This window comes from Mesocricetus auratus, unplaced genomic scaffold (assembly GCF_017639785.1).
Source record: "Mesocricetus auratus isolate SY011 unplaced genomic scaffold, BCM_Maur_2.0 Super-Scaffold_100014, whole genome shotgun sequence".
NCBI lineage: Eukaryota > Metazoa > Chordata > Mammalia > Rodentia > Cricetidae > Mesocricetus > Mesocricetus auratus.
Genome location: NW_024429197.1, coordinates 19,774,820 through 19,799,095, shown reverse-complemented (window position 1 = coordinate 19,799,095; position 24,276 = coordinate 19,774,820). Strand labels below are relative to the sequence as shown.

Below are 24,276 nucleotides of genomic sequence, written 5' to 3'. Positions count from 1 at the left end.
AGGAAAGGAACAGGGAATGTGTGTCTTTGTTCATGTGTGTATGTTATAGACAGACAAATAGACAAAGACAGATGGTCTCACTCTCATCCCCACCAGCCCCAGGGGAAGCTGTGCACCGCCTGTTCCACACATGTGGCTCCCAGCAGCTGCACATTCCGTCAGTGACCAGCTGTGGTGGCAGCTGTGGAGGGGGGGAGTGCTCGATGATGGGTCCCAGGAGGGAGGGGAGACAGGAAGGGCCTGGGATGAGCAGGGGTCAGGGGGTGAGACAAGGAAGCTCACAGTGTTCTCAGGCTGGAACACAGAGCAGAAAAGCAGCCGCTCGGAAACTGACATCTGGACCTTGGCATAGAGAGTCTCAGAGGTCAGGGCAGCCCCAGGATGCCCTGACTATTGCTTGGCGGATGAAGAGGAAGACTATGCAGTGAGGTGCATGGGCCTGCATCTCAGGCAGGTCTCACAAGAGACAGATTTGGGAGCCACTGTCGGAGGTGAAGCCGTGGGTGTGAACGAGTCACTGAGGGAGAAGACGGATGGCGGCAAAGGCTGACTAAGATGTGCCCTCCACACAGCAGGCACCGTGCGGTGTCACACGCATTTCGTCCCTTCAAGCCTATAGCAACAAGAGCTTCAGCGCTAGCCCACTTCATGAATGAGGAAAGCAAAGTTGCCCTGAATTCCTGTCCCTCTGTGGATCCCAAGGCTTCAGACACAAAGGAAGCCACAAGGCGCTGCAAAGAGGCTATGTGACCCTAAGGTGCTATGGGCAAAGGGGAAGTCCTGGCTGTGACTATGCTGTCGTTCCAATGATTGCAGCATTCCCTCCTCCAAAGAGAACCAGGGACCCGCCCACTTCTGTCTTATCACTAGACATTCAGCCATCCTCTGCCAAACACCTCCTATGCTAGTCTCTGCCAGACCATGGGAGTTGACAGTGACAAAGCCTGGCACAACTGCTGCTTTTATGGGGTTCCAAAGCAGTCCCCGAGACAGACATAAATTATTGCACAATTCTTAACTTACCAGCTGCTCCCAGAGTATCTCTCACACCCTACCCCCATCCGTTCCCCCACGCAGAGAGCTCTGGGAAGCTGGCTCCACGCATGGCGCACATGGCGGCTAACCATTTGTAGCCTGGCCACATCTGTTTGGTGATCTGAGAGAAGACAGGACTGACCTAGCATGACCTCAGGGATCGAGAAAGTACCACCAGAGCTAAGAACTGTCCCTGAATAGTTCCAACTTGCTCAGGGCCAGAGCACAGTGACAAGGGAGGTGGGAGAAAAGCAGCCCTTTCCCTGTCCCCAGACTCTTAGACTGAGGCTGACGGACACACACTCAGACTCACCCCTCCGCTTGCAGCCCAGCTCTTCACAATCAACCAATAGATGGCTCCCGCTGGTCCCTGGGGCTGCTTGCATTCTGTCTCCCACTGACCCATCCCCTAGATGCACCCAATTCTGCATCCTCAGAACTTCAAACTGAACAGCCCTAGGGACGGATCCTCAGCTCTGGGATTACAAGCAGGCCCCACTACACTCAACCTTTGTTGGTGGTGCTTTGTCTTTCATTTTTGCTTTAGTTTTTAGACAGGGTCTCACTATGTGACCCGGGCTGGCCTGGGACTCACGTCACAGAAAAACACCATGCACAGCTTGGAAGCCTTTTTGTAATGCCTACCCATCTTAAAACAAAGTAGAAGCAAACACCCTACCTAGACTCCAGTAAAGCTTCTCAAACAAGAGTTCTGGCTGCATGCAGCTATTACACATCTGTTACCTGCTGCCTTAGTTAGGGTTCTATTTCTGTGAGTAGACACCATGACCATGACAAGTCTTTTGAAGAAAAACATTTAATTGAGGTGGGAGCTTACAGTCTCAGAGGTTGAGTCCACTGTCATCATGGCGGCTAGGAGCATGGCAGTGTGCAGGCAGACATGGGGCTGGTTACATCTGGATCAGAAGGCATCAGGACGTGGACTGTGACACTGAGTAAAGCTTCGGCAAAAGAGACCTCAAAGCCCACTCCCAGCAGTGACACACTTCCTTCTACAAGGCCACGCCTCCCAATAGCGCCACATCATATGAACTTATAGGGGCCAATTACATTCAAACTACCACACCCGCCAAACATGTTCCAGGTGGATGCTTCAGCAGTAAACACAGGACATATGTTTCTGTTGTCAACCGGTTTACCTTCTTATGGGACATGGACAGTAAATAACTGGGCATACGTAATGTTATGTAAATTATATTAATGCTGCTGTGGGAAAGGATGCAGAGAGGCAGAACCCTCGACTGATGAAAGAATCATGGCTATGGGGCAGTCAGGAGAGTCCTTTCTGGGGATGTGACGTTTAGGCAAAGACCTGGATGGAGTGTGAGTTGATAGGATCTGACACAAGCAAGATTCTGGAAAGAAAAGTCAGCAAATTCAAGGCTTAGAGTCAGGGACAAGCATGGAGCACCAGGGGGAGGAAGACAGGAAGACTGGAGTTGCCGCAGGAGTGAGGCGAAACAGGCTGGGATAAAGTTAAAGAGATAGTCAGGGGCAAGTACTAACTAGGTGGCCACACCTCTGGTGTCCCCTGGATAGTTCTGGAATAAATACTAGTTCTGCATCCCTCCAATCTTAAAGATGCTGAGGGTTAAATGATAAACTATAAACATACCCCATGCAGAAGCATGGGCAGCAACTAGCATTTAGTTTATGATGTGATGAGAAGCCTGTGGGTGATACTGAGAGGGAGGTGACACACTCTGATTACATTTTAAAGGATCACAAACACTGGGCAGTGGATCTCTATGAGTTCAAGACCAAGCTGGTCTAAAAAGCAAATTCTAGGACAGCCAGAGCTGTTACACAGAGAACCCCTGTCTCAAAAAACCAAACCAAACCAAAAAAGGATCACAACCAAGTCCTGGCAGCCCTCTCTGGGCTCCCACGTGCCTTCTTAGCTCTCCTAGCCTTCTGGGCATCTTCCCCTTCCTAGGCTGCTTGCTTGCAACCTGCTTGGTGACTCTTCTCCAGGACCTTTCAGGTGTGTTCAGCCTTTTACATTGCCACACGACACTGCCAACTACAAAGTTCATACTCAAGAACTGTAACACGAAAAATAAAAGATGCAGTGACAGATATTGGGGCTCAAACTTCAAGCAGATTAGCAGAAAAGCAAAGCAGTCAGCCACTAGCTCTCACCTCTACCTCAGGCTGAAAGGGCTGATCCTTTCTCCACCAAACCTCAGACTGAAGCCTCTCCTTAGCGTGACTGGAGAAGCCAGAGACTTCAATGAATAATTGATACTGAGCCTTCCTATCTTCAGTGTGGCTGGAGAATCAATGCCTGAAACTGAGACCTTGTTCCTGTTTTATATACCTCTCATGAATCCTGGGATTAAAGATGTGAGCCCTAGTACTCTTTTAGACTGATTCATTCTAATGTATCCCTGGGTGGCCTTGAACCCAGAGAAATCCATCTACCTTTAGCTCCTGAATCCTGGGATTAAAGTTATGTGCCACTCACCTCCTGACCCCTCTAGCTTGTGACTGACTTTACTTTCTGAATCCTCAGGCCAGCTTTAATAAATCATAATATATCACCACAAAGAACTGTGCAATAAAGTTTTTTTAAACATGCAAAGAAATCCAATGTTTTAAGTAAGTTTTCAATTTTGTGCTGGGTGCATGTGGCCCATGATCTACAGGTTGGGCATGCCTGTATAGAGTTTCTTTGATCAGTGCTTCTCAGCTGGGGGTGATTCTCCCATTTGGCATTCTCTGCGTATTTTCTGGAAAGTACCATTTGCATCTCGTGGGAATCGGATAATGTTTAACATTCTACAGGTCCCAGAGCTGCCCTGTGCACCAGTTAGCCAGCCTTGAATGTTAGTAGTATGAAGGTTGAGCAGGCCTGTGCTGAGTTATGAGTTAGCACTAGTTAACTGAGTTAGCATCCCAGGAGGGGCTTGTACAATTAAAGAGGTTCTAGTAGTCACAGTGGAGGTAGAAAAAAAGTCAGGTCTAATGGCTCACACCTGAAAGCTTGGCTCTCTGGAGGCTGAGGCAAAAGGCTCCTGAGTGCAGCATCAGCCAGGAGGCAGAAGAAGGCAGAAGAAGGCATAAGAATTGAAAGGTGAGGAGGGGAAAGGAGGAAGTGAAAGAAAATAGTTGGAATATTTTTTTCAAAAAAATATTCCTGGTCTGCTAGAGATGGCTCAGCAGGTAAAGGTGCTTGCCACCAAATCTGATAGCCTGAGTTGAACCCCTAGAACCTACATGGTGGAAAGGAAAAAATGAACTCCTATAATCTGTCTTCTCATCTCCGCAGGGACAGTACACATGTGTATACACATAGGTACATGCACATACAAAATAAATAAATAGGTGTAATTTTTAAAATTCTGTTGTTCCAGGCGTTGGTGGCGCATGCCTTTAATCCTAGCACTCGGGACGCAGAGACAGTCGGATCACTGTGAGTTCCAGACCAGTCTACAAGAGCTAGTTCCAGGACAGCCTCCAAAGCCACAGAGAAATCCTGTCTCGAAAACCCCTCTCCTCCCAAAAATTTCGGTTATGTTGCACTTAGAAATCCAAGCCATTCCTGCTTCAAGTTCTTCATAGCTGCGTGTGGCTCAAGGCCATTGAGTTGATGGCACAGAAGTAATCTCGGTGCTAGGCTGCATTAGCCTAATGTCTGCGAGCTCTGTGATATAATAAAGCCTGGTTATTTGCTCTGAAATCAAACTGCCTTGTGAACTCCCAGCTCTTCTTCCTCTGCCTGTTGGCCATAGGCTGAGTTACTCTACCTCCGAACTCTCATTTGTGACAGGGAGGAAATAATCAATATTACTAATTGGTCAATCGAGGGTTAAATGAATTAGAACTTACAGAACATTTAGGACCTTTCCTGGTGCTGTGACAAGTACTCACCAAACAGGAAACAATAGGCTCCACCTCTCCATCTGCTTGTCCACCCCCATAGTTTTAAAAGCCATCTATTATCTAATAACTTCCAAATTTAGATCTCTTTTTCCAAACCCCACACTACCTGTTTAACTGTGCAGTATATTTTGAGGACCGGGGACATCTCTTGTGAACATGCCACCACAGGGTTCTTACCTTCCCCAGCAAATCAGCCAACTACATGGAGCAAGTATCTGTCTGCCTTTCTAGGAAATGCATAGTTTGTGGATTGGGCAACCTCTATACTGGTTGAGGTTTCCACTGCTTTGGCATGTGCCCACAGACACTGTATGAGAGCATTGGGGACAGTAGAGTTGGTACAGGTGACTGGGATGGCCAGCAGGGCTTCCTGATACTGGCTGCTTATAACCAGGCGGTGTCTGTACTTCTGCCTGTACTTGGCCAAGTGGTTATATGGGGGTCTGTATGGCAAGAGGCCTGTTCTTTCCCACGAGGAAACGTCTGCAAGCAGATGTTACTATGGAGTGAAAGTGCAGACAGCCCAGCAGTGGTGGCCCACGCCTTTAACACCAGCACTCTGCAGGCAGATGCAGACAGGTCTCTCTCTGTGAGTTCGAGGCCAACCTGATCTACTAAGTGAGTTCCAGATCAGCCAAGGCTACACAGAGAAACCCTGGGTGGGGGTGGGGGGCGCAGATGGCTTCTAATGACAAACCCCACTTTCCTACACCAAGAGTTTGCTTTCTTCTGTGTCCATCCCAGTGAGCAGGACAAAGGTAAGGAACTTCTCTGATGGCCCATCAGCCATGCCAACCTCCACCATCTCCCCTACCCTGCAAGAAGTTCACCTTGAAGGCTTTGCCTTCCCTCTGCACAGTGGGGGCTTCTCTGAGACACTGATGGCAGCTGAGTCTCCTCTCTCAGGACAGGGACAGGAACTCTCACTGACTTTGCTGTCAGACAGGCTCCCCAAGAAAGAGAAGCCCAGGGCTCCTTTCCTCTCTCGCCGAGGTCTGCCAGGACAGCTCTGTCATTACGTGGACTGGTAACTGACTCCCAGGGACACTCCACCACCCACCACACCCTACCTACCTTCTCCCTTCCTGCACTCCCACCTACAAGCCGGTACCTCCAAGATCTTGGCCACTGTAATGCACTCCGGATGTATGGTTCCCGGATCATCCTCTGCTGCACAAGTTCAAGGCCAGTCTGGCTCTATGAGACTCAGTCTTCCCTCCTCTCAAAACAGCCTTTGCCTGAGACCAGCCTTCTCAGCTGACAGGCAGCAGCCATCCTTTTTGGGGCTCTCCACAGGTCCTCGAAGTTCTGAACACCCCACAGCGCCCTCCCACCCCCCCCCCCACCTCCACTTACTTTGGTTCTCAACGGAAGGAAAGTCTGAGGAATTACTGTCCAAGAGGTCACAAGCAACCCCAGCAACCTTTCCAAACCTATCTGCCCATCCCGGACCTCAGGAGGCAGGAAGGTGCAGGTCTGTCCCTCCCAAATCTGAGGCGTTGCAAAGCAAAGCCTGTCGCACATAACTAGGGACAGATCCGGAGTCTGGGCTTCCCCCGTGGGGCCTCCCAGGGCACCTGCCCAAGGCCACCCAGCGCGCCAGTCCAGGCAGCGCCGGTGGAGCGGAGCCGGACCTCCCAGTGGCCGATGGGGGCGGTGACCGCCCGGGGCCTTCCCACGGTTCGGTGGCGCGTCACCGCGGGGGCGAGGGGGCGCCGGGGCGCCCCGGGCTGCTTTGCAGGAAAGGGCCCTGGGAAAGGGCGGTGTCGACTCCCGAGTTGGGGCGGGGCCGGGGCGGAGCCCAACGACCAAGTCCACGGATCGCAGGACTGAGACCCCGCAGCCAGCTCTCGCCATGAAGCGGCCCAGGGCGCCCAGTGGCTCCGATGGAGAGTCTGATGGACCCATTGACGTGGGTCGGGAGAGCGACCTCAGGTAAGACAGGGTGGGGCTGAGGCTGTCCAGGGTGAGAGAGAGTCCAGCACACTCAGATGTGCACAGCAGCACACAGGTGTCAGCCAGGGTGTGTGCAGCATTTCCTGTGTGTCCATAACACCAGTGCGGCAGATTCCTGGGTACTCCGGGCCAGCTAGGGTTCAGGATGCTGGGATGGAAGAAGTGTTCAGCTGGAGGGGGTGGGGGGTATTTGGCTACTCCCAGGGACGCCCCTGGAAAGTTCCTGCAGAGCTTAGGAAAACTTTAGACATAGGTCCCACATTCCCTTGCCCCTGATCTATTTACTATGAAGACATCTGTACTTCCCCGATTGTACCCTTCTTCGGGAGCAGTTTTCACATGGTGCACAAAAGGATGGGGGGATGTTTTTCCCTTTGAGTACACTGAACGCTGGACTTGGGTTTAGGTACTGAAAAAAAAATACCCAATGGGAAGAGCCTAGACTCCAATCTCAGTGCCCCTTCCACCAAACCACCCAAACTGCCAGTGTTGTTTCTCTTTTGTTAAATAATCTTAACTTGTATAGTTCTCAGCTCTGTGACTCCATAAGCTTCAGTTTTCTGATCTGTAAAATGGGAATAAATAATAAAGCCAGCTCCATAGTGTTAGTAAAAATCAAGAGGAAGAATGTATGTCATAGCCTTAGCGGCAGCTCATGGTAAATACTTGGTGTCAGGGTCACACTCTGAAAGAGTCTCCAAGCCCTTGCCACCCAGTCCACATCTGCCACCAATCACTGTACTGTCTGCCTTTCTCTCCCTGCCTTCTCTCCTCTCCTTTTCCTTTATTCAGTGCTAGGGATTGGATCCAGAGCCTGGTGCATGCTAGCCAAGTACCTTATCGCCAGGCAGTTTTGAGCCTTTGGTTTCCCTGCCTGGGCCTGTTTCCACTCTGGGAAAGGGGTAAGAGCAGAAAGGAAAGAAAGAGCTACTGAAGTAGATCATCTCTCTTGGACTTCTAAGCCTTGTCTCTGACCACCATATTCACACCCTGGTACACACAGCACACACATACATAGCATTTTTTAAAGAGGCTATGGCCAGGCATGAGGACACATGCCTTTAACCCTAGCACTTAGGGGGCAGGGGCAGGTTTATGAGATCCTATCTCAATAAACCAAGGGGGGGAGCTAATGGCAATAGCTCTTCTCTCTCTCTCTCTCTCTCTCTCTCTCTCTCTCTCTCTCTCTCTCTCTTCTTGCATGTTAGGGTGTGGATGTATAATATAGTTCCTTATGTAAACTCTTTTTAAAATTACTTAGCAGAAACTGCTATTTATAGAAATAATTCTCAAAGCCAGTGCCTACTGATAGGGAGGGAACCAGCACCACATCATGATGGAGAAAAAAGACCTCAAACTCGGTGCCATTGGGTCTTCAAGGACCAGTGCACAGAGTTGACGGCAGAGAGCTGAAAGGGGTCAGAGCCGGCTCCTATCCTTCATGAGTATACAGCCTGGGCGGGAACTGCCAAGGGCTACAGAAATTCTGAGCTGGATGGAAGAGTGTCAGCTTTGAGGGACCTCAGTGGGGCGAGGCCACTCAGCCAGGGGTGATGAGAATGGTTTCCTGATGGTGGCAGCGCCGGAGCTAAGGTGTAAAAAAGGTCACTGCAGGTTTTCCCCTCTGTATCTTCTTGTCATTTTAGCCAGAGCTCATTGTTAGAGACTGTTCCAGAAGACCAGACCCCTCCAAGGAGGGAAGGCAGTGGGACATCTGGCAGACTGACTTATAAGATGCCTCTTTGTAGCAGTTTCCAAAGGGCCCTTCCCCCAGCAGACATAAATGCTTCAATTCAGAGACCACTGAACGTTGCCTGCTGTGGCCTAGACCCTGGGCTGGGCATCAGAGCCCAGATGTATCCTGCTCAGCCTCTGCCCTCGGGGAACTCTCAGGGAAGAAGAGTTTCATGTACAAAGAAAGCCAGATAAACAGTGGCAGGGGCCACGGGCTGGGGCAACCAGATTCTGGGGGTCAGAGGCAGTACACATCCCTCACATTCAGAGACCAAAGGGGCAGGCCGTGTTCTGATGCCACCAAGGACATCTGTTTGGTGGTAGCAACCTGCTCCATCCGTGGGAATCACCCACAGAGGTCTTGTGTGAACTTGGCCCCCTGAGACAATCTGGATTCACACAGAATCCAGCCTCTCTCTTACCCATCTTCAAATATTTCATGAGCACCTCCTACATGTCAAACCCAAAGTTAGGGTCTTCGGGCTGTTCCTTTATGATTTAAGCACATGATAGTCTTTGAAGTCAGAAAGACCTGAGTTTGACCCTCCCTGCCATTTCCTTGTGTAAGTAACTTTACTTTTTCCTGAACTGATGATGTTCTCTCTCTCTCTCTCTCTCTCTCTCTCTCTCTCTCTGTCTCTCTCTCTCCCCTCCCTCCTCCCCCCCCTCTATTTCTTTTTTTCTTTTCTTTTTTGAGACAGGGTTTCTCTGTATTGCTTTGGAGCCTGTCCTGAAACTTGCTCTGTAGACCAGGCTGGCTTAGAATTCACAGAGATCCGCCTGCCTCTGCCTCCCAAGTACTGGGATTAAAGGTGTGCGCCACCACCATCTGGCTGTTCTTTCTTTTTTATTTCAAAATGAGTGTGTAAATATCTGCCTCTGGGGGGTGAGGCTTGGATGAGGTTGTATCCACATATAGCACACAGATTCTTGCTTTAGCACAGGTAATTTCTAATGAATGTTGTTACATTGTAGGGAGCATGCCACATTCACGAGGCAGCAACGTTTAATGGGAAAACTAGAAATGCACAGAATGCATTCTGGGGCGTTCCCACCTCTGTATATGTCACATGCCTCACCCTACAATGGCTGTTTTTCCCAAGGTCTACTGTGCAGCGTATGAGACAAATGGCCATGCACTGCTGTCTAGAACTGAGCGCGCAGGCTACGAGGCAGACATGGTGGGACAATGCGCATTTGGAATGCACTGGCAAGAGTATTGAATTAAAAGCCAGTAGATGTGGGGCTGGAGAGATGGCTCAGTGGGTTAAGAACATAGGCTGCTCTTCCAGGTTTGACTCTCAGTACCGTCTGGGCAGCTAACAACTGCCTGCAACCGATGTTCCTGAGGATCTGGTGCATTCTTCCTGCACAGACATACATGCAGGCAAAATCACACACACACACACACACACACACACACACACACACACACACACACACACTAGATGTAACTTGGATCCTGGATTTTCCTCTTACTGCTGTGTGGCTGGTCAAAGGTCCTTTCCCTCTCTGAGCGTTCTCATTTCACAAATGGTTTTAGTTCTGGGTGACTGTCCATCATTGGAACACTGGTTGGAATGCTGCCTTTGCTTGATATAAAGCATAAAGTGGTGTCATCTGTAAAGGTCCCACGAAGGGGAGTTCCCAGGTGGAGCTGGGACTGGTGTTCAGGACTGGCAGGCAGACCACTTAGAAAGCTACAGCCCCTGAAGAGGCTACCCGGGAATCCTGTCTAGGGGCTGCAGGAAGCCCATGGGGGATACTGGTGCTCACTGTCTCCCCCTGGGTCCATTGAGATCTGCTAGACTCTCCGAGAAGAGGTTCTCAGAACTCTTCCCACTCTCAGGGCCAGATCCCAGGCTGTGGTGAGCTCTGGCAGAGAGACTTAAGGATAAGGAGATTGGAGCATTAGTCAGACAGACAGGAAGTCAGACTTAAGAAGGAAAACAATGCTGACTCGGGAGCCAGAAGATAGGTTCCCATGCTGCTTTGCTCCTTAACAGCTGTGAGAGCTGGCCAAGCCACTTTGACTCCCCCAGGCTCAGCATCCTCATCTGGAAAATGGATTTTTATAAAACCCAAAGGAGCAAGATAGTTGATGGTGGTGCCAAGCAAACTGCAGGGTAAGATTTGCCTGGGAAATTTGGAAGAAGGGGCAGATCAGGTGACGAGGGGAATTGACCAGGAGACTGGAGAAAGGTGGGACAGTGCACTTGACCCTGCAGCTGGGTGTTGCTGTGTCAACCTCTGACAGACGGTCCCTGAGGAGGGATCAGTCTGTGAGGCAGTGACGTGCACAAGGCTAACCCAATACCCACAGAGACGCTTTATCCTGCCAGGGAGACAAAGGCTGTACTTCTTACGTACCTTGGCTCTTAGAGCTTGTCCCCAGTGAACCAGGGAAGCTTTGTAAACAAACTGCCCTGGCTCACAGGGCCAGGCCTCCCAGGAGCTTTCACAGGCCTCTTAGCAGCTCTGTTTGTCCAGATGTGAGGGTGAGAGATACGTTTTTTCTTTCCAGATGTGGCTGGAACAAGCCTGAGGCAATGTGCTATCTAGTCTCTCCTGAAACTGCTTTTCTGTGAGGTACTTTACTGAGAATGATCCAACCTCAAATGCCACAAGAAGAGTCCCATGGGCTGAGACCCTCTCGGTGAGCTGCATATGCCCCGTCCACAAAATCCCAGAAGGCAGATTTCTGTGGTGTTCATATTTACATTCTCTGTGACACCAAAGTAAGGGTGGAAGTAAGAAATCCCATCGTGAGATCTGCTGCGTCCCACACTTATTGAGGACCCGAGTTGTAACAATGAGTGAAACGGACAAACCTCGTAGTCTCATGGGCCTGTCTGCTGGAGAGATGGGTGCTAATCTAATGATCATGAATAAGAATGTTGTGGATGCAGGAGTCTGGTGAGGTAAATCGCAGGGGACATACAGCAGACTAGGAATATTTAGAAAGGGGAGGAGGCTCCTAAAAGAGTCGAGTGGTGGTCTGAAGGTTGGTTGAAGCCTTCAGGCTATGGTAAAGAGATGGACTGGACTGGAAACTTCTAAAAACAGAACACATATGCAAATGTAGGAGAGTTAGTGCATTCAGATTAGAACATGCAGAGCTAGTGACAATTGAATCTAAGAGGTGACAGGAACCAGTGGGACCAGCCAAAGAATGATGCTTTGGAGTCTTAAAAGCATTGAGAAGTTTTTAAGGGGAAATCTAAGAGGGGCAAGATCAAGTCTGCACTTAAGTGTTCGATCTGCTGGTAGTGGCAGGGGGAAAAATATGCAGTAAGACCCGAGGGAAGGCTCTTCTTGTAAGCCTGTGGGTGAGAGACATAGAGGGTCATGGAGATCAAGAAAAGAGACAGGAAAGCCAGGCGTTGGTGGTGCACGCCTTTAATCCCAGCACTCGGGAGGCAGAGGCAGGCGGATCTCTGTGAGTTAGAAGTCAGCCTGGTCTATACAGCGAGTTCCAGGACAGCCTCCAAAACAATACAATACTCGAAAAACAAAACCAAAAAAGAAAGAAAGAAAAAAAGAAAAAGACAGGAGGAAAGAAAGAAAGAAAGAAAGAGAAAAGAAAAGAGACATGAAACACGGTATAGGCAGGCTTTGACCACATAAGGTGAAGACAAAGGTGGAATCAAAGACAGTGCCAGAGAACTAGAAGCTGGGGGTGGCCTTTGCTGAGATGGAGAGCCTAGTAGACAAGAAGCAGGTGCTGGGCAAGCTCATGGGCTCCTGTTGAGATGTTGGCATTCCAAAATGGCAGGGGCAGCACCTTGCCCAAAGCTGTGGAGCGTAGCATCAGTAGGGTTGGGCCCTTGATGCTCTCCACTGAACCTCTGCCTTCTGAGAGTCTAGCTGAAGCAAAAAGCCATCCAGAGGGAAAGCAGTTGGGGGTGATTACTCTGGTCAAAATCTGGGCAGGAAACCCCTCTGCTGAGTCTTTGTAATACAACTATTGGTGTTGGAGCAAGCATCCTTCATCCAGCCTGGGTTTCAGAGGAAAGCACAGGCATGGGCAGGAAGGACCAGGATACCGGGACCCTTGCCTTCTGGGAGGTCAGAACACTGTCCCCAAGCCTGTGACCCAGATGCCGCCTCTGCCTCGCCCCCGGCCGCGCCGCGTGGGAGGAGGCGGCAGCTGCCGGCCGGGCGGAGGGCGGGCGGTGGCGCTCCAGCCCGTGGGAAGCGACGGCATCTGCGCTTTCCACGCTCCTTCCCAGCGGCTAGCTCTGAAATCCAACCCTCCCTGCCCGGCCCGGCCGCCGCTGGCCTGCGCCCTCAGTCAGCCCGCCCCCGGGATCGGGTTGCAGAACCCGAGAGGGAGCATCTCGGTTCGCGGTTCCCCGATGGTCGGCTGACCGACCGCAGGGGCAGGGGCTAGACAGCTACCCGCATCCGCGGGAGGGTGACAACGTAGGAAGCTAGGAGAGCCAGAGGACTTGGCCCCAAAGAAATAGGTCTTCAGGAAGAAAGGAGAGCACGCGACCCCTCTGCATGCCCTATGCCCTTTCTTGGTCTGGGGACTATGGCCACCTGGGAGCTCCACCCCACCCCAGTGCACCGCGGTCCCGGCCTGCTGCCAACTGGGCCTCCCAGGTCAGCCTAGGCCAGGGAGATGATCCCTCAGCACTGAGAAACTAGCCTTTCTCTTCCTCTGCAGCCAGATGGCCAGACCGCTGACCACTCCCAGCCCTTCGCAGATGCAAGCCCGGAAGAAGCGCAGAGGGGTGAGTGAGCAACCGCTCTTGAGGAGTCCAATCAGGCTGGAGTATGCACTGAATCTAAGGAGGGCATGCCACCTCCCCTCCAATGTCTTGCTTCTTCCTTTGAGTGAGAGGTAGCACCTAACCTCAACAGACTAATTTTTTGTTTGTTTTTCAAATACACTATGCAATTGAGGATGCTCTTGAACTCCTCTTCCTGCTCTCTCAGCCTCCCAAAATGCTGGGATTATAGACATGCACCACCATACCTGGTTGTTGCAGTACTGAGGGGTTAGTTCAGGCCTCAAACGTGCTAGAGGCAAGCATGCTACCAACAGAGCTACATCCCCAGTCACCAAAGGGCTGTTCTGAAGACTCAGTGCGTTCCCAAAAACTCTGATGCGAACCTGACAGTAGGTCATTCATACTTTTGTTGTAGTCTCTCCTCTACCCTCTTTCTTCGGAACCCGGAACGTTCTTTTCCTCTTTGTGTTAAGCAGGGAGGTGCAGAGGGGAGCTCCCTGCTAGCAGCTCTCCATCTTATTCCACCCCACCTTTTCCTGGGAATCCAGAGGCCTGAGAGAGCAGGAAGAGGAGTTCAAGAGCATCCTCAACTGCATAGTGTCCTCATTCTGATAGGCAGTGCCCTGCTTTACCTATGTTGACTGTCATCCCTACAGACCAGGACAAGAGGTCCGAGTGCTAGTCCCAGCCCTGTGCTTTTACTGTGTGACATTAAGCAAAAATACTGTCATTCTGAACGCTCATTCTCACCCTCCATAAAGAAAGAATAGATTTGCCACCCAGGAAAAAAAAATCTTGAGGGAAAATATGAGTCAGTGTCCATCAGGGCACACTGGAAAGTGTGATGAAATGCCTACAGGGGACTTCTTGTCACCATTTTCAGATCATAGAAAAACGGCGCCGAGACCGCATCAACAGCAGCCTTTCCGAATTGCGACGCTTGGTGCCCACGGCCTTTGAGAAACAGGTATATGACGCCGCTGACTGGGTGCAGGGCCCATGGCGTCTCCGACTGCTGGCAGAGCTGTGATCATTTATAAATAGCCGCCACTGGGGTCTGGGAGGATGGCACAGAGGGTATGAGCACTTGTTGAAGAGCTCAGTTTAAATCCACAGCAGACATATAAAAGCTGGACACAGCTGTGCATACCTGTAAAACCAGCATTGGGAGGGAGAGACAGGCAGATTCTAGGAGCTGAGACAGTGAGGACTTGAGTTCAGTCTGGGTTTCACGTTGTAGAAGGAGAGAAAGGACTCTGCCAAGCTGTCCTCTGACCACACACACACACACACACACACACACACACAATTAATTTTTAAAATGTAGGTTTGGGGAGGTGATCCAGCAGTTAAAAGCACATGCTGCTCTCCAGAGGACTAGAGTTCATCCCAGCCTGCAGCTCACAACTGCACATAACCCCAACTCCAGGAGATCTGACGATGTCTTCTGGCTTTTGTAGGCACCTGCACACACATGAACATACATTCACACAGATACACACTCTGCATAGAAACAATAAAAATCTAAGAAAACAGAAGATGGAGAGCAATAAAGGATGGTACTCTGTTATCTCCTGGCCTCCACATGTGTACACATGGATATCACACACACATACACATATACAAGGTGTGCATATGCCACACACGTGTGCATATGCATAGACGTGTGCATAGTTGCCACTGGCCAGGGGACAAGAGGAACAGATGCTTATACTTAGCAAGGTGTTTTGGGTTTTATACCTGATGTGTTCCTTTGGATTAAATCCTAAAAGTGTTCCTGAGAGGCAGGGATTATTCTGCACATTGCACATAAAGAAGTAAAAGACAGAGATGTCATGTCATATCTATCCACTAAATCACATGGCTAATAAATATCTGAGCAGAAAGAGCATGTAGCTATATCACATGTCCTCCGACATTTCTAGAGCTCTTTGAAAGTAAAACAGGCCTCTCATCTGTTGTTGAACATGGGGGTACAGGACATGGGGGATGGGGGAGTCCTACAGTGGAAAGACAAATGGTTGAATCAGACTGCTCTATGCTCAAGGCTCAGGTCACATGCCATCTGCCTTCCCTTAGACCAGTAAGTACAAGTCAGTCATTCCACAGATGCTCATTAAAACCTTCTCCGAGCCAGCAATGAACCAGACTTGGTGTCTGTATTTAAGGACTGACATGGAGAGTCTGACCCTCAGGTGTCCCATGGGAGCCAAGGTTCCCTAGAGGCTTGGGAAACATTTCCTAAGAGAGAACAGAGGAAGAGCAAGCGCTTTGGGCTCAGATGATGGGCTGGGACTTAGGGATGCTGGGGTTGGGTTCCCAGGGTAGCAGGTCTATGGGACAGGTGCGGTGGATGATAACAGGAGTCTGGTGATGGTGGTGGGGCCGTGGAGGTAGAGGAGTCTTCTGGGATGGGGCGAGCTGATATTCACTGAGGACATTTTAGGAGAGAGGCACCTGGAGGCAAGGTGGAAGGAGACTCAAGAGGATTCAGTCAAGGCAGTGGAGGCGGGGAGGGGTTTTAGGATGGGACCCCAGAATTGATGCAGACGGGTGGACTGAGATGTGAGCACTTTTCAGACTCGAGAGCTTGGACAAAGTAAGAGCCCAAGTGATCAGGGCATGGGAGGACAAGGGCGTGGAAGGACACGGGGGAAGCCCAGGCAGTGAATGCTGATGGGGACAGGAGGGTACTGAGCAACAGCAGTCACCTGCAGCCTGCACCCTCTGCCTTCCATACCACAGGGCTCCTCCAAGCTGGAGAAAGCCGAGGTCTTGCAGATGACAGTGGATCACTTGAAGATGCTCCATGCCTCTGGTGGCACAGGTACCAATGCTCTACTCTCTTGGGAGTTACTCACACTACAAATTCTTTGACACAGGGCCCTGGGGATCAAGGAGTGAGCTCAAACTGCTGATCAAAGTAGGTTGTCAGTGCCCTTCTGTGGGAGGACTGAAGTGGAATCCAGCCACCATTTGTCAAGCTCCTCTCTTTTCTTTAGTTATGTTCTACTTTGATGTTTGTTCTGAGAAAAGGCTCTCACTCTGTAGCCCAAGCTGCCCTCGAATTCACAAATCACCCTGCCTCAGCCTCTAGAGTTCTGAGATTGCAGGCAGGAGCCACACACCGAATTATCTCTCTTCTTCCATTGTCTCCGAACCCTTCCCTCCTTTGACTCCTCCCAGTCTTAGAAGGTTGTTCTGTGAAACAGGCTTCCAGAAAACTCAACAGAAAACCTGGTTAGCAGGTAGCTTGGATAAGCAAATTTTCACTAGAATCCCAGTCTTCAACTAACCTGAACCCAGGGAGGAACTTGCCTGAGATGTTTAGGTGCAGATACCCTGTTGGTGTCTCTGCCCACTGGCCTAAGCTACTGTACAGCACTGGGAAATGAGTCACGTGCACAGCAAGTGTCCGATTATAGGAAGAGGCGAGTCACACCATCGTTTTGCTAGTTCCTTCCATTAAAATCATGGAGCAGCTATGACTTTTAAAAGACTGCTAGGTGAATGGAAATCCTGTCTCGAAGCTTATAGGTATGTTTGGTGATTTCGAGACCGGGAAGCCTTCACACCCCTCAGACCTTAGCTACAAAGATGTAAAGTTCAAGAATGGCTTTCAACTCTGGAAGAGACCAGTGGCATTTTAAGTGGTCCAAATAGGCGCTGCTCCACAGTGGTGCCTGGGGGCAGGCAGCATTGCAGAGTCTCCCTGGAAGACTCAGTCTGGATTAGACTGCAGGAATTCGCAAGTTGCAGACCTACCCAATAATTCTAACATGGGGACTCCTTTTGAAAAATCTGCCAAAGGAACGCATTCCTGACGGTGGCATCCAGTGGGGAGATGCTTCAAATTATATTCATGGTTGTCCTATTAAAAGGAAAGTAGTGATTAGCATGTGGGCAGCACTTTAAGATGTTTCCACTTATCTCACATCATTCTCACAAGAACCAGGAAGGAGGGGGTGGGGTAGGCTGTTCTCGCCACTCAGCCTAATGGAGAGGTCAGAGAGTGGTTGGGAGTTCAGGCTTCTGATACGAATTCTGGTTCTGCTGCTTCTGAACCTTGTGACTTAAGACAAATGGTTTTATCCTCTCTGCCCCCCTGAGTTCCTTGAGCTATAAAGTGGATATGGTAAAAGAGCGTTTGTAAGGATTAAATTAGATAATGCAGAGAGGTGTTTAATGAGAACTCAGCAGACTTTTGTTTAGGAAGAACAACATAGCCAGGTATAGTGGTGTGCACATGTAACCACAGCTCTCTGGAAATGGAGGCTGGAGGGTCAGGAGTTCGAGATCATTGTAGGCAACACAGTGAGTTCCAGGCCACTCTGGACTACCTGAATGGTCATCTAAAAGTTAACTAACTAATTAAGGAGGCTGAGGATGTAGCGCAGTTGGTAGAGTGCTTGCCTCGTATCCACGAAGCCTTGGGTTCAGTCCCTAGCAATGCATTAACCAGGTATGGCGGCACAGGCCTGCAATCCTAGCACATGGAGTGTGGAGACAAGATCAGAAATTCGACTACATAATGAGTTGAACATCAGCCTGGACAACATTAGATCAGGTTTCAAAATATATAAAGAAATAACTGTTTCAACTGGCCAGTGGTATTACATGTCTTTAATCCCAGCACTCTGAGTTTTAGACCAGCCTGGTATAGTGATAGTTTGTTTATGATCTAACAAATAAAGCTTGCCTAAAGATCAGAGTGCAAAGCTAGTCACTTTAGTTAGCCATAGAGGCCAGACAGTGGTGGCCCACGCCTTTAATCCCAGCACTCGGGAGGCAGAGACAGGAAGATCTCTGTGAATTTGAGATCAGCCTGGTCTACAGAGTGAGTTCCAGGACAACCTCCAAAACAATACAGAGAAACCCTGTCTTGAAAAACAAAAGCAAGCAAACAAACAAAAAGGTGATCCCAGCATTCAGAGTGAGATATACCTTTAGTCCCAGAACTAAGTAGGTGGAGGCAGGAGTGATATGACTGGGCAGAAAGAGGAACATAAGATGGGAGGAGACAGGAGCTCATGGCAGTCTGAGGCAGCAGTCTGAAGCAGTCTGAGGACAGGATCGCCCCTTTGGTCTGAGCATTGGTAGAGGTAAGAACTCTCTAGTGCCTGGCCACTCTGCTTCTCTGATCTTTCAGCTTTCACCCCTGATAGCTGTCTCTGGGTTTTTATTATTAAGATCAAAGAGAATTCCTGCTATAGCCTGGTCTACAGAGTAAGTTCCAAGACAGCCAGGGCTACACAGAGAGAAACCCTGTCTTAAAAAACAAACTCTGTGTGTGTGTCTGTGTGTGTGTCTGTGTGTCTGTGTGTGTCTGTGTGTGTCTGTGTGTGTCTGTGTGTGTGTATGTGTGTGTAAAACAAGAGTATAGCAAATACAGAGAGGTGAGGGTACACGTGCGCCATCACAGCACAGTCAAGTCTCACCCCAGACTGCCCAGACTCGGCAGTCTCCTGCTCAACTGTCCTGTCCCTCCGAGGGTCCCCAGCCATGAACCACAGATGAGCTATCTGCTGCCACAGTCAGGACTCAGTGTAGGCTGCTCTTTCTTTACCCAGAAGGTGGTTGAAAGGACAGGTATGCAGAGGCGGTAGAGATGTGGATGCCTGTGCAGACAGTCCACCTTGCCTGCACATCAGAGACATCAGGCCTAGAGAGAGACCTTGCCTGATGGTAGCTGCATGGGACCAGCACATCCCAACTGTGTTCTGAGCTGGAGGATGAACTCAGATGCAGTAGCAGCTGGGCCGGTGGCGTAGGTGGGTCCACTTGTGGAGGGGTTCCAAGTACCATTTCGTTTCAGCCTCTCTGCGAATACTACAGCAGTGGGGACTGCTTCTGCTGGCTCCCCATTCCCAGGCTAAGGAAACTGAGGCTTAGGAATGGTGGTCATTTTCAGTGGCAGATCCGTGCCCTGAACCCAGCTGTGGTGGCTTCGAAAGGCTTCACCGCCACACAATTGTGCCTTCTCCAAGTGGCCTTCTACTCTGACAGCTGCTGCCATTCCCTGCTCTCCCCAAGTCTGCCTCTCTTCGGTAGGCAGGGTTGGTCTACATCTTCTGTGGTCACCGTCTTCTCACAGGTATCTGCTTAGAGAAGCTATGTGGGTCACAAGATCTTCTCTGTACTCATCATGAAGTGATACAGCATGGCTTCTAGTGCTTTCTGGTGGGAGATTGGAGCTCAGAGAGGTGAAGGGGCACGTCCAAGGTCACACAGGGCATCTGCTTCTCTCCCTGGCATGCCCTCATGGTGCTTTACTTTGCAGGGTTCTTTGACGCCCGAGCCCTGGCTGTTGACTTCCGGAGCATTGGCTTTCGGGAATGCCTCACTGAGGTCATCAGGTACTTGGGGGTCCTGGAAGGACCCAGTAGCCACGCAGACCCTGTCCGGATTCGCCTTCTCTCCCACCTCAACAGCTATGCAGCTGAGATGGAGCCTTCACCCACACCGACTGGTGCCCTGGCCTTCCCTGTGTGGCCCTGGTCCTTCCTCCATAGCTGTCCAGGGTGGCCTTCCCTGAGCAGCCAACTCGCTATTCTGGGGAGAGTGCCTGGCCCCGTCCTCCCCAATGTCACCTCTCCTGCTTACCCCATCTCAGCCCTCCGATCCACACCGATCCACAGAGTGGCTGGTACCATCCTGCCATCCCGGAGGAATTTGTTGCCCAGTCGAGGGGTACCTTCCACCCAGAGAGCCCATCCTCCTGAGAGGCCAGCTGCCCTTCTACCCACAGCTCCTGGTAGCAGGGCTGCCAGGAGCAGCCATGTAGTCCCCAGTCTGCCGTCTTCCTCCCCAGCGACCCCTGGAGCTGGGAAATCCGATGACAGTGTGTGTGGTCCCATCTCCAGTCCATCTCCTTTGGGGCCAACTGGGAGGCCAGCAGGAGCGGTGCTCTACCACTCCTGGGTGTCTGAAATCACTGAAATTGGGGCTTTCTGAGATGACCCCCCCCTACAACCATCCCCTAAGAGTGAGGAACGTTCTTACTTTCCCCCACGAGCTCTGAAAATGGTGCCACCTTTTCTAGAACTGCTTCTATAAAAAGGCATCTCTCCTCGCCCCTCAGAGACCCACCCCCGCCTTCCACCTTCCTCATCAGCAACCCTGCTGCCAGCCCGGCTCCCCTGTAGCCTTTTCAGAGCTCAGAGCCTCCGAGCTGTATGGTGCCTTGTGACGGCCAGGCACTGTGGACCCAGTACCATGGACCTTGGGTCTGGAGTTGTCGCTTTAACCTAAAGAGTCCATGGAGGGGCAGGCTGCCCACATGAAGAGGTGGGGCTCCCAGTCCTGAGGACTGGTGGGATTCAGTCACCCCAGGCCAACAGGATGGAATGTACTGTCTGCTTCACTTCCTGGGGACAGAAATGAAGCAGGGGCTATTGAGATGTCTGTGGCCTGCCCTGTAACAGTGAAGCTCAGGACAAACCTGTCCTGTCCTCCAGTCGGCTAAGGCCTGCAGCTTCCATCGTCCCAGCTTCAGATGCACACGTCACCAGCCACCAAGGCCTGACAAGCCAGGCCAGGAGGGTCCCCACAGGAGCAAAGCTCTGCGGCAGGGTGTCCTACCACCAGCTCTCAGATGGGAGTCAGGGCTGAAGAGCAACGAGAGAGCCCTACTCCCCTTCTCCTGGGCACCATCCTCCAGGACTATGGCCCTTCCCGGGAGGTCCCCCATGTGGACGACCTGTGGCCCTGATGGTGGCACCCCAAGAGGCATTCTCTTGGGATTCAGCACCAGACGTCTGAGCTGCCTGGTTTGCATCCGGCTTCTAGAGCCCAGACTGCTGCTACAGCCAAGGGCTGTCAGGCTAGATAAAAATAACTCGGAGGAGCGGGGAACAGGCAGAGGCAGCTGGGCTCTCCAAGGTCACACAGTGGGTCGAGGGCCTGAGAGCCTGCTCACCCACATTTCACACAGCTGGCTTTGCTCAGAGGCCAGACCCGCCCCAGGCCGCTTGCCTCTCTAATGGGAATAAATGGCCAGTGGAACAGCAGAGACGGAGTGACATTTAGGGTCGTCATATCAGTAGGCAAAGTGTGGAAACACTTGGGTCCTCTTCGGTGGGCACCTGCTCCCACAGTGCCCCTGAGGACCACCCAACGTGCCATCTGGGAACACCCTGGTTAATGCCTGGCAAAACCAAGATTGTTATTCTCTGGTGCTGGATCCATGCTGAACATGAAATTTCCAGGTCATCGCAGAAAGCCCCCCGTCCCCGTGCCAGCCTTTGATGGAACCATGGTCCCCAGAGCTATAATAAGGAGCCTGTGGGCACAAGAATAGAGTTTACAAAACCGTGGGAGCAAAAGGGTCATTTTGGAAAAGTGGGACAGAGGGCAGAGGTCACCTGTGTGACCCGGAAAGCATAAGCGAAAAGGTCAAGAAGAGAGAAAGACTTCTTTCTCTCCTTAGTGGAAGCAAGCCCTTTCATCTTGCTGCCATATTAGACCCGTCTGAAGGCATCCCTGTGGAGTACATCGTCAGCCCACTGGGAGAGACATGCGGGAAGGGTAGAAGAGTCATGGAGGCTGCCGGGAGTAGGGAGATGTGACAGAAGTTCCTGGACATTAGGGTCTTACTGCAGGCCTGCAGCTTGGCAGCCTCCTAACCAGAGATCCCATGTTCACTCAGGGCTGCGCTATGGGAAACATTTCCACGTTGCAGGTACCTGAACTGCAAAGCAGTCTGTTGACACCATGGAAACACAGCAGAAACGGCTGAACCCTTTGAGCATCCATCCTGGGTAGTCTTGGGTTCCTTCTCCCCAGAGACTGAGCAGGCGACTCCCCCGACACACACCCTACTGAGTATTCATGGCTCCTGTTTCTAGTCCTTCTGGTGGCCTCCAGCATTCTCATCCCCCACTGCAGGGTGTTACAGACAAGCAACAAAGATGTTTAGATCTGGAAAGTTCCACCATCCAACTTCCATTTCTACTTCCTGAATGTTTTGGAGTCTCTGAACCCATAGTCCGGGCCTGGCAATGTCCCCTCTCCCCTAGATTATTGCCACAGCTTCTTTGTGTTGCTCGGCTGTGCCAGACCGTTCTCAGCAGCCACTAGAGAGAATGTGGCATGTGCAGAGCACATCGTATCAACCCAGCCTGAGACCTAGACGCCCCCCCACCCGCACACCCTGTTATTGTAATGATAAAAATCAGAGCTCTTTTTTTAAGTCCTAACCCAATTTATAACTTTGTTTTTTGCTGACCCCGGACTTGCTCAGTGCTTATGCTACCTTGACCTGTTCTCATAGCCCCAACATTCCCATCTTTTTTTGCTTGTTTGTTTGTTTGGTTGGTTTTTGAGGCAGGGTTTTTCTGTGAAACAGTCTTGGCTGTCCTTGATCTCATGCTGTAGACCAGGTTGGCCTTGAACTCAGAGATCACCTGCTTCTGCCTTCCAGTGCTAGGATTAAAGGCATAGGACACCATGGCCCAGCTACCAGTATTCCCATCTTCAGAACTTCTCCCCTGAGGTTTCCAGAATGTTCCTCCTTTCCTTTTGCATGACCTGCTTCAGCTCCTCAGGCCTTGCCTTCCATGCCACCTCCTCCTGGAGGCCTTTCGGGACTAATGTGCTTGAATAGCTCGTTCGTCTCAGAAGTCCCGATTGTTTCCCTTCATGGAGAGTTGACTAACGCGTACCTGCTTGTGTGTTTACTGGTTAGGTATATTTCCCATTGGAATGAAGCTCAGTGAGGCCGGGCCCATGCCTGGCCTGTGCTCCCTGGCACTGAGCACAATACCTGCTCATTGTCGCTGTCCTATGAACTTTTGCTTGAATACCTAGATCAATGAGGTGAGAAGGTTTCTAGTTTTCTGTGTGGCTGGCACAGACCCCAATGGGGGTGGATTCCACCCTTACCCTCCTGGCTGGCTTGGAGAGGAGACAAGAGAGCCAAGGCTGAGGGACGGGGAGTTCTGGCAGAATGGTCAGAAGTCCCTGGCCAGAGGAGAGGCCAGCGTGTTGGCCCTGGAGGGCATGCTGACAGCTGAGCCCGCCAGCAGGTTTGTTCTTTGCTCTTGGCCCAGCTCCCCAATGTATCCACCCCCAACAAATCCAACATTCATGCAGATCCACCCTGTGCCAGCCGGGCCTGGCAGAGCCAAAGGTAACAAACACACGGTCGCTCAGAGGGCAGCGTTTCCTCTGCCTAGTTAAGATGGGCATGGAAGGGTTTCTGGAGAAGGCAGAGGGCTGCTTCTCTGGGTAGATAGGTTGTGGGAGGGGCCCTAGAAGGAAGCCCTCCCAGAGGAGGGCCAAGGGACTCCCTCCCAGAGATCTGGACGTTCACCCAGGAAGCTACAGGAGCAGGCACAGAGCTGATTGCAGGCCCTCCGCCCAAGTGAAAGATGGGCTAGCCTGAGCTCTGAGACTCATCTTCCTTGTTAATGGGGAGTGATTTTCTTCAAGTTCTTTGCCTTTCTACACTTAATGTTTTCATCTGCATGATGGCCACCCACGTGCATGCACGTGCATAAATTCAAATCAAAATTTAATAAACTTGTTTTAAAAGAAAAAGAATTTGGTGCTGCTGGGCATGGAGGTGCGTCTGTAACCTCAGCATTCAGACACAGAAGCAAGAGGATCAGGAGTTCAAGGCTAGCCTTGGCAACGTGAGACTGTCCCCAGTAAACAATAGTGGGGGTGCGTGGTACTGGAGAGATGGCCCAACGGTTAGAGCACTTGTGGCTCTTGCAGAGGACCCAGGTTTGGTTCCCAGTGTGGCGTCTAACAAACACCTGTACCTCCAGTTCCAGAGGCTCGCTTCTTGCTTACAATGCAGACAAGCAGGCAAAACACCCGTATGCATAAAAACAAACAAATTACAACAACATCAAAATGATGATGAAAAAGAAGGGGGGAGCAGGAGGGGAAAGAGGAAGAG

General features: G+C 50.9%; 1 protein-coding gene across 2 annotated transcripts; it reads left to right on the top strand.

Annotated features, from left to right (window-relative positions):
- Positions 1-6,716: 6,716 nt before the first annotated feature.
- Heyl (hes related family bHLH transcription factor with YRPW motif like) lies at positions 6,717-23,903 on the top strand. Of its 2 annotated transcripts, XM_013123883.3 has the most exons (6): positions 6,731-6,876; positions 11,156-11,287; positions 13,304-13,370; positions 14,254-14,337; positions 16,116-16,197; positions 19,651-23,903. In XM_013123883.3, exons 2-6 carry the CDS (start codon positions 11,235-11,237, stop codon positions 20,322-20,324), a joined length of 960 nt encoding a protein of 319 aa, XP_012979337.1. In that variant the 5' UTR covers positions 6,731-6,876; positions 11,156-11,234; the 3' UTR covers positions 20,325-23,903. The 2 variants fall into 2 exon arrangements, with proteins under 2 accessions (XP_005084399.1, XP_012979337.1); XM_005084342.4 differs by lacking the exon at positions 11,156-11,287 and having other exon boundaries at positions 6,717-6,876.
- Positions 23,904-24,276: the final 373 nt, after the last annotated feature.

Bases quoted from the DNA above. Each gene is read 5' to 3' on its own strand.
- Heyl (XM_005084342.4), top strand. From the start codon at position 6,797: ATGAAGCGGCCCAGGGCGCCCAGTGGCTCCGATGGAGAGTCTGATGGA. The intron at 6,877-13,303 runs GTAAGACAGGGT...CTTCCTCTGCAG, and splicing joins GGTCGGGAGAGCGACCTCAG to CCAGATGGCCAGACCGCTGA. The intron at 16,198-19,650 runs GTACCAATGCTC...TTTACTTTGCAG, and splicing joins CCATGCCTCTGGTGGCACAG to GGTTCTTTGACGCCCGAGCC.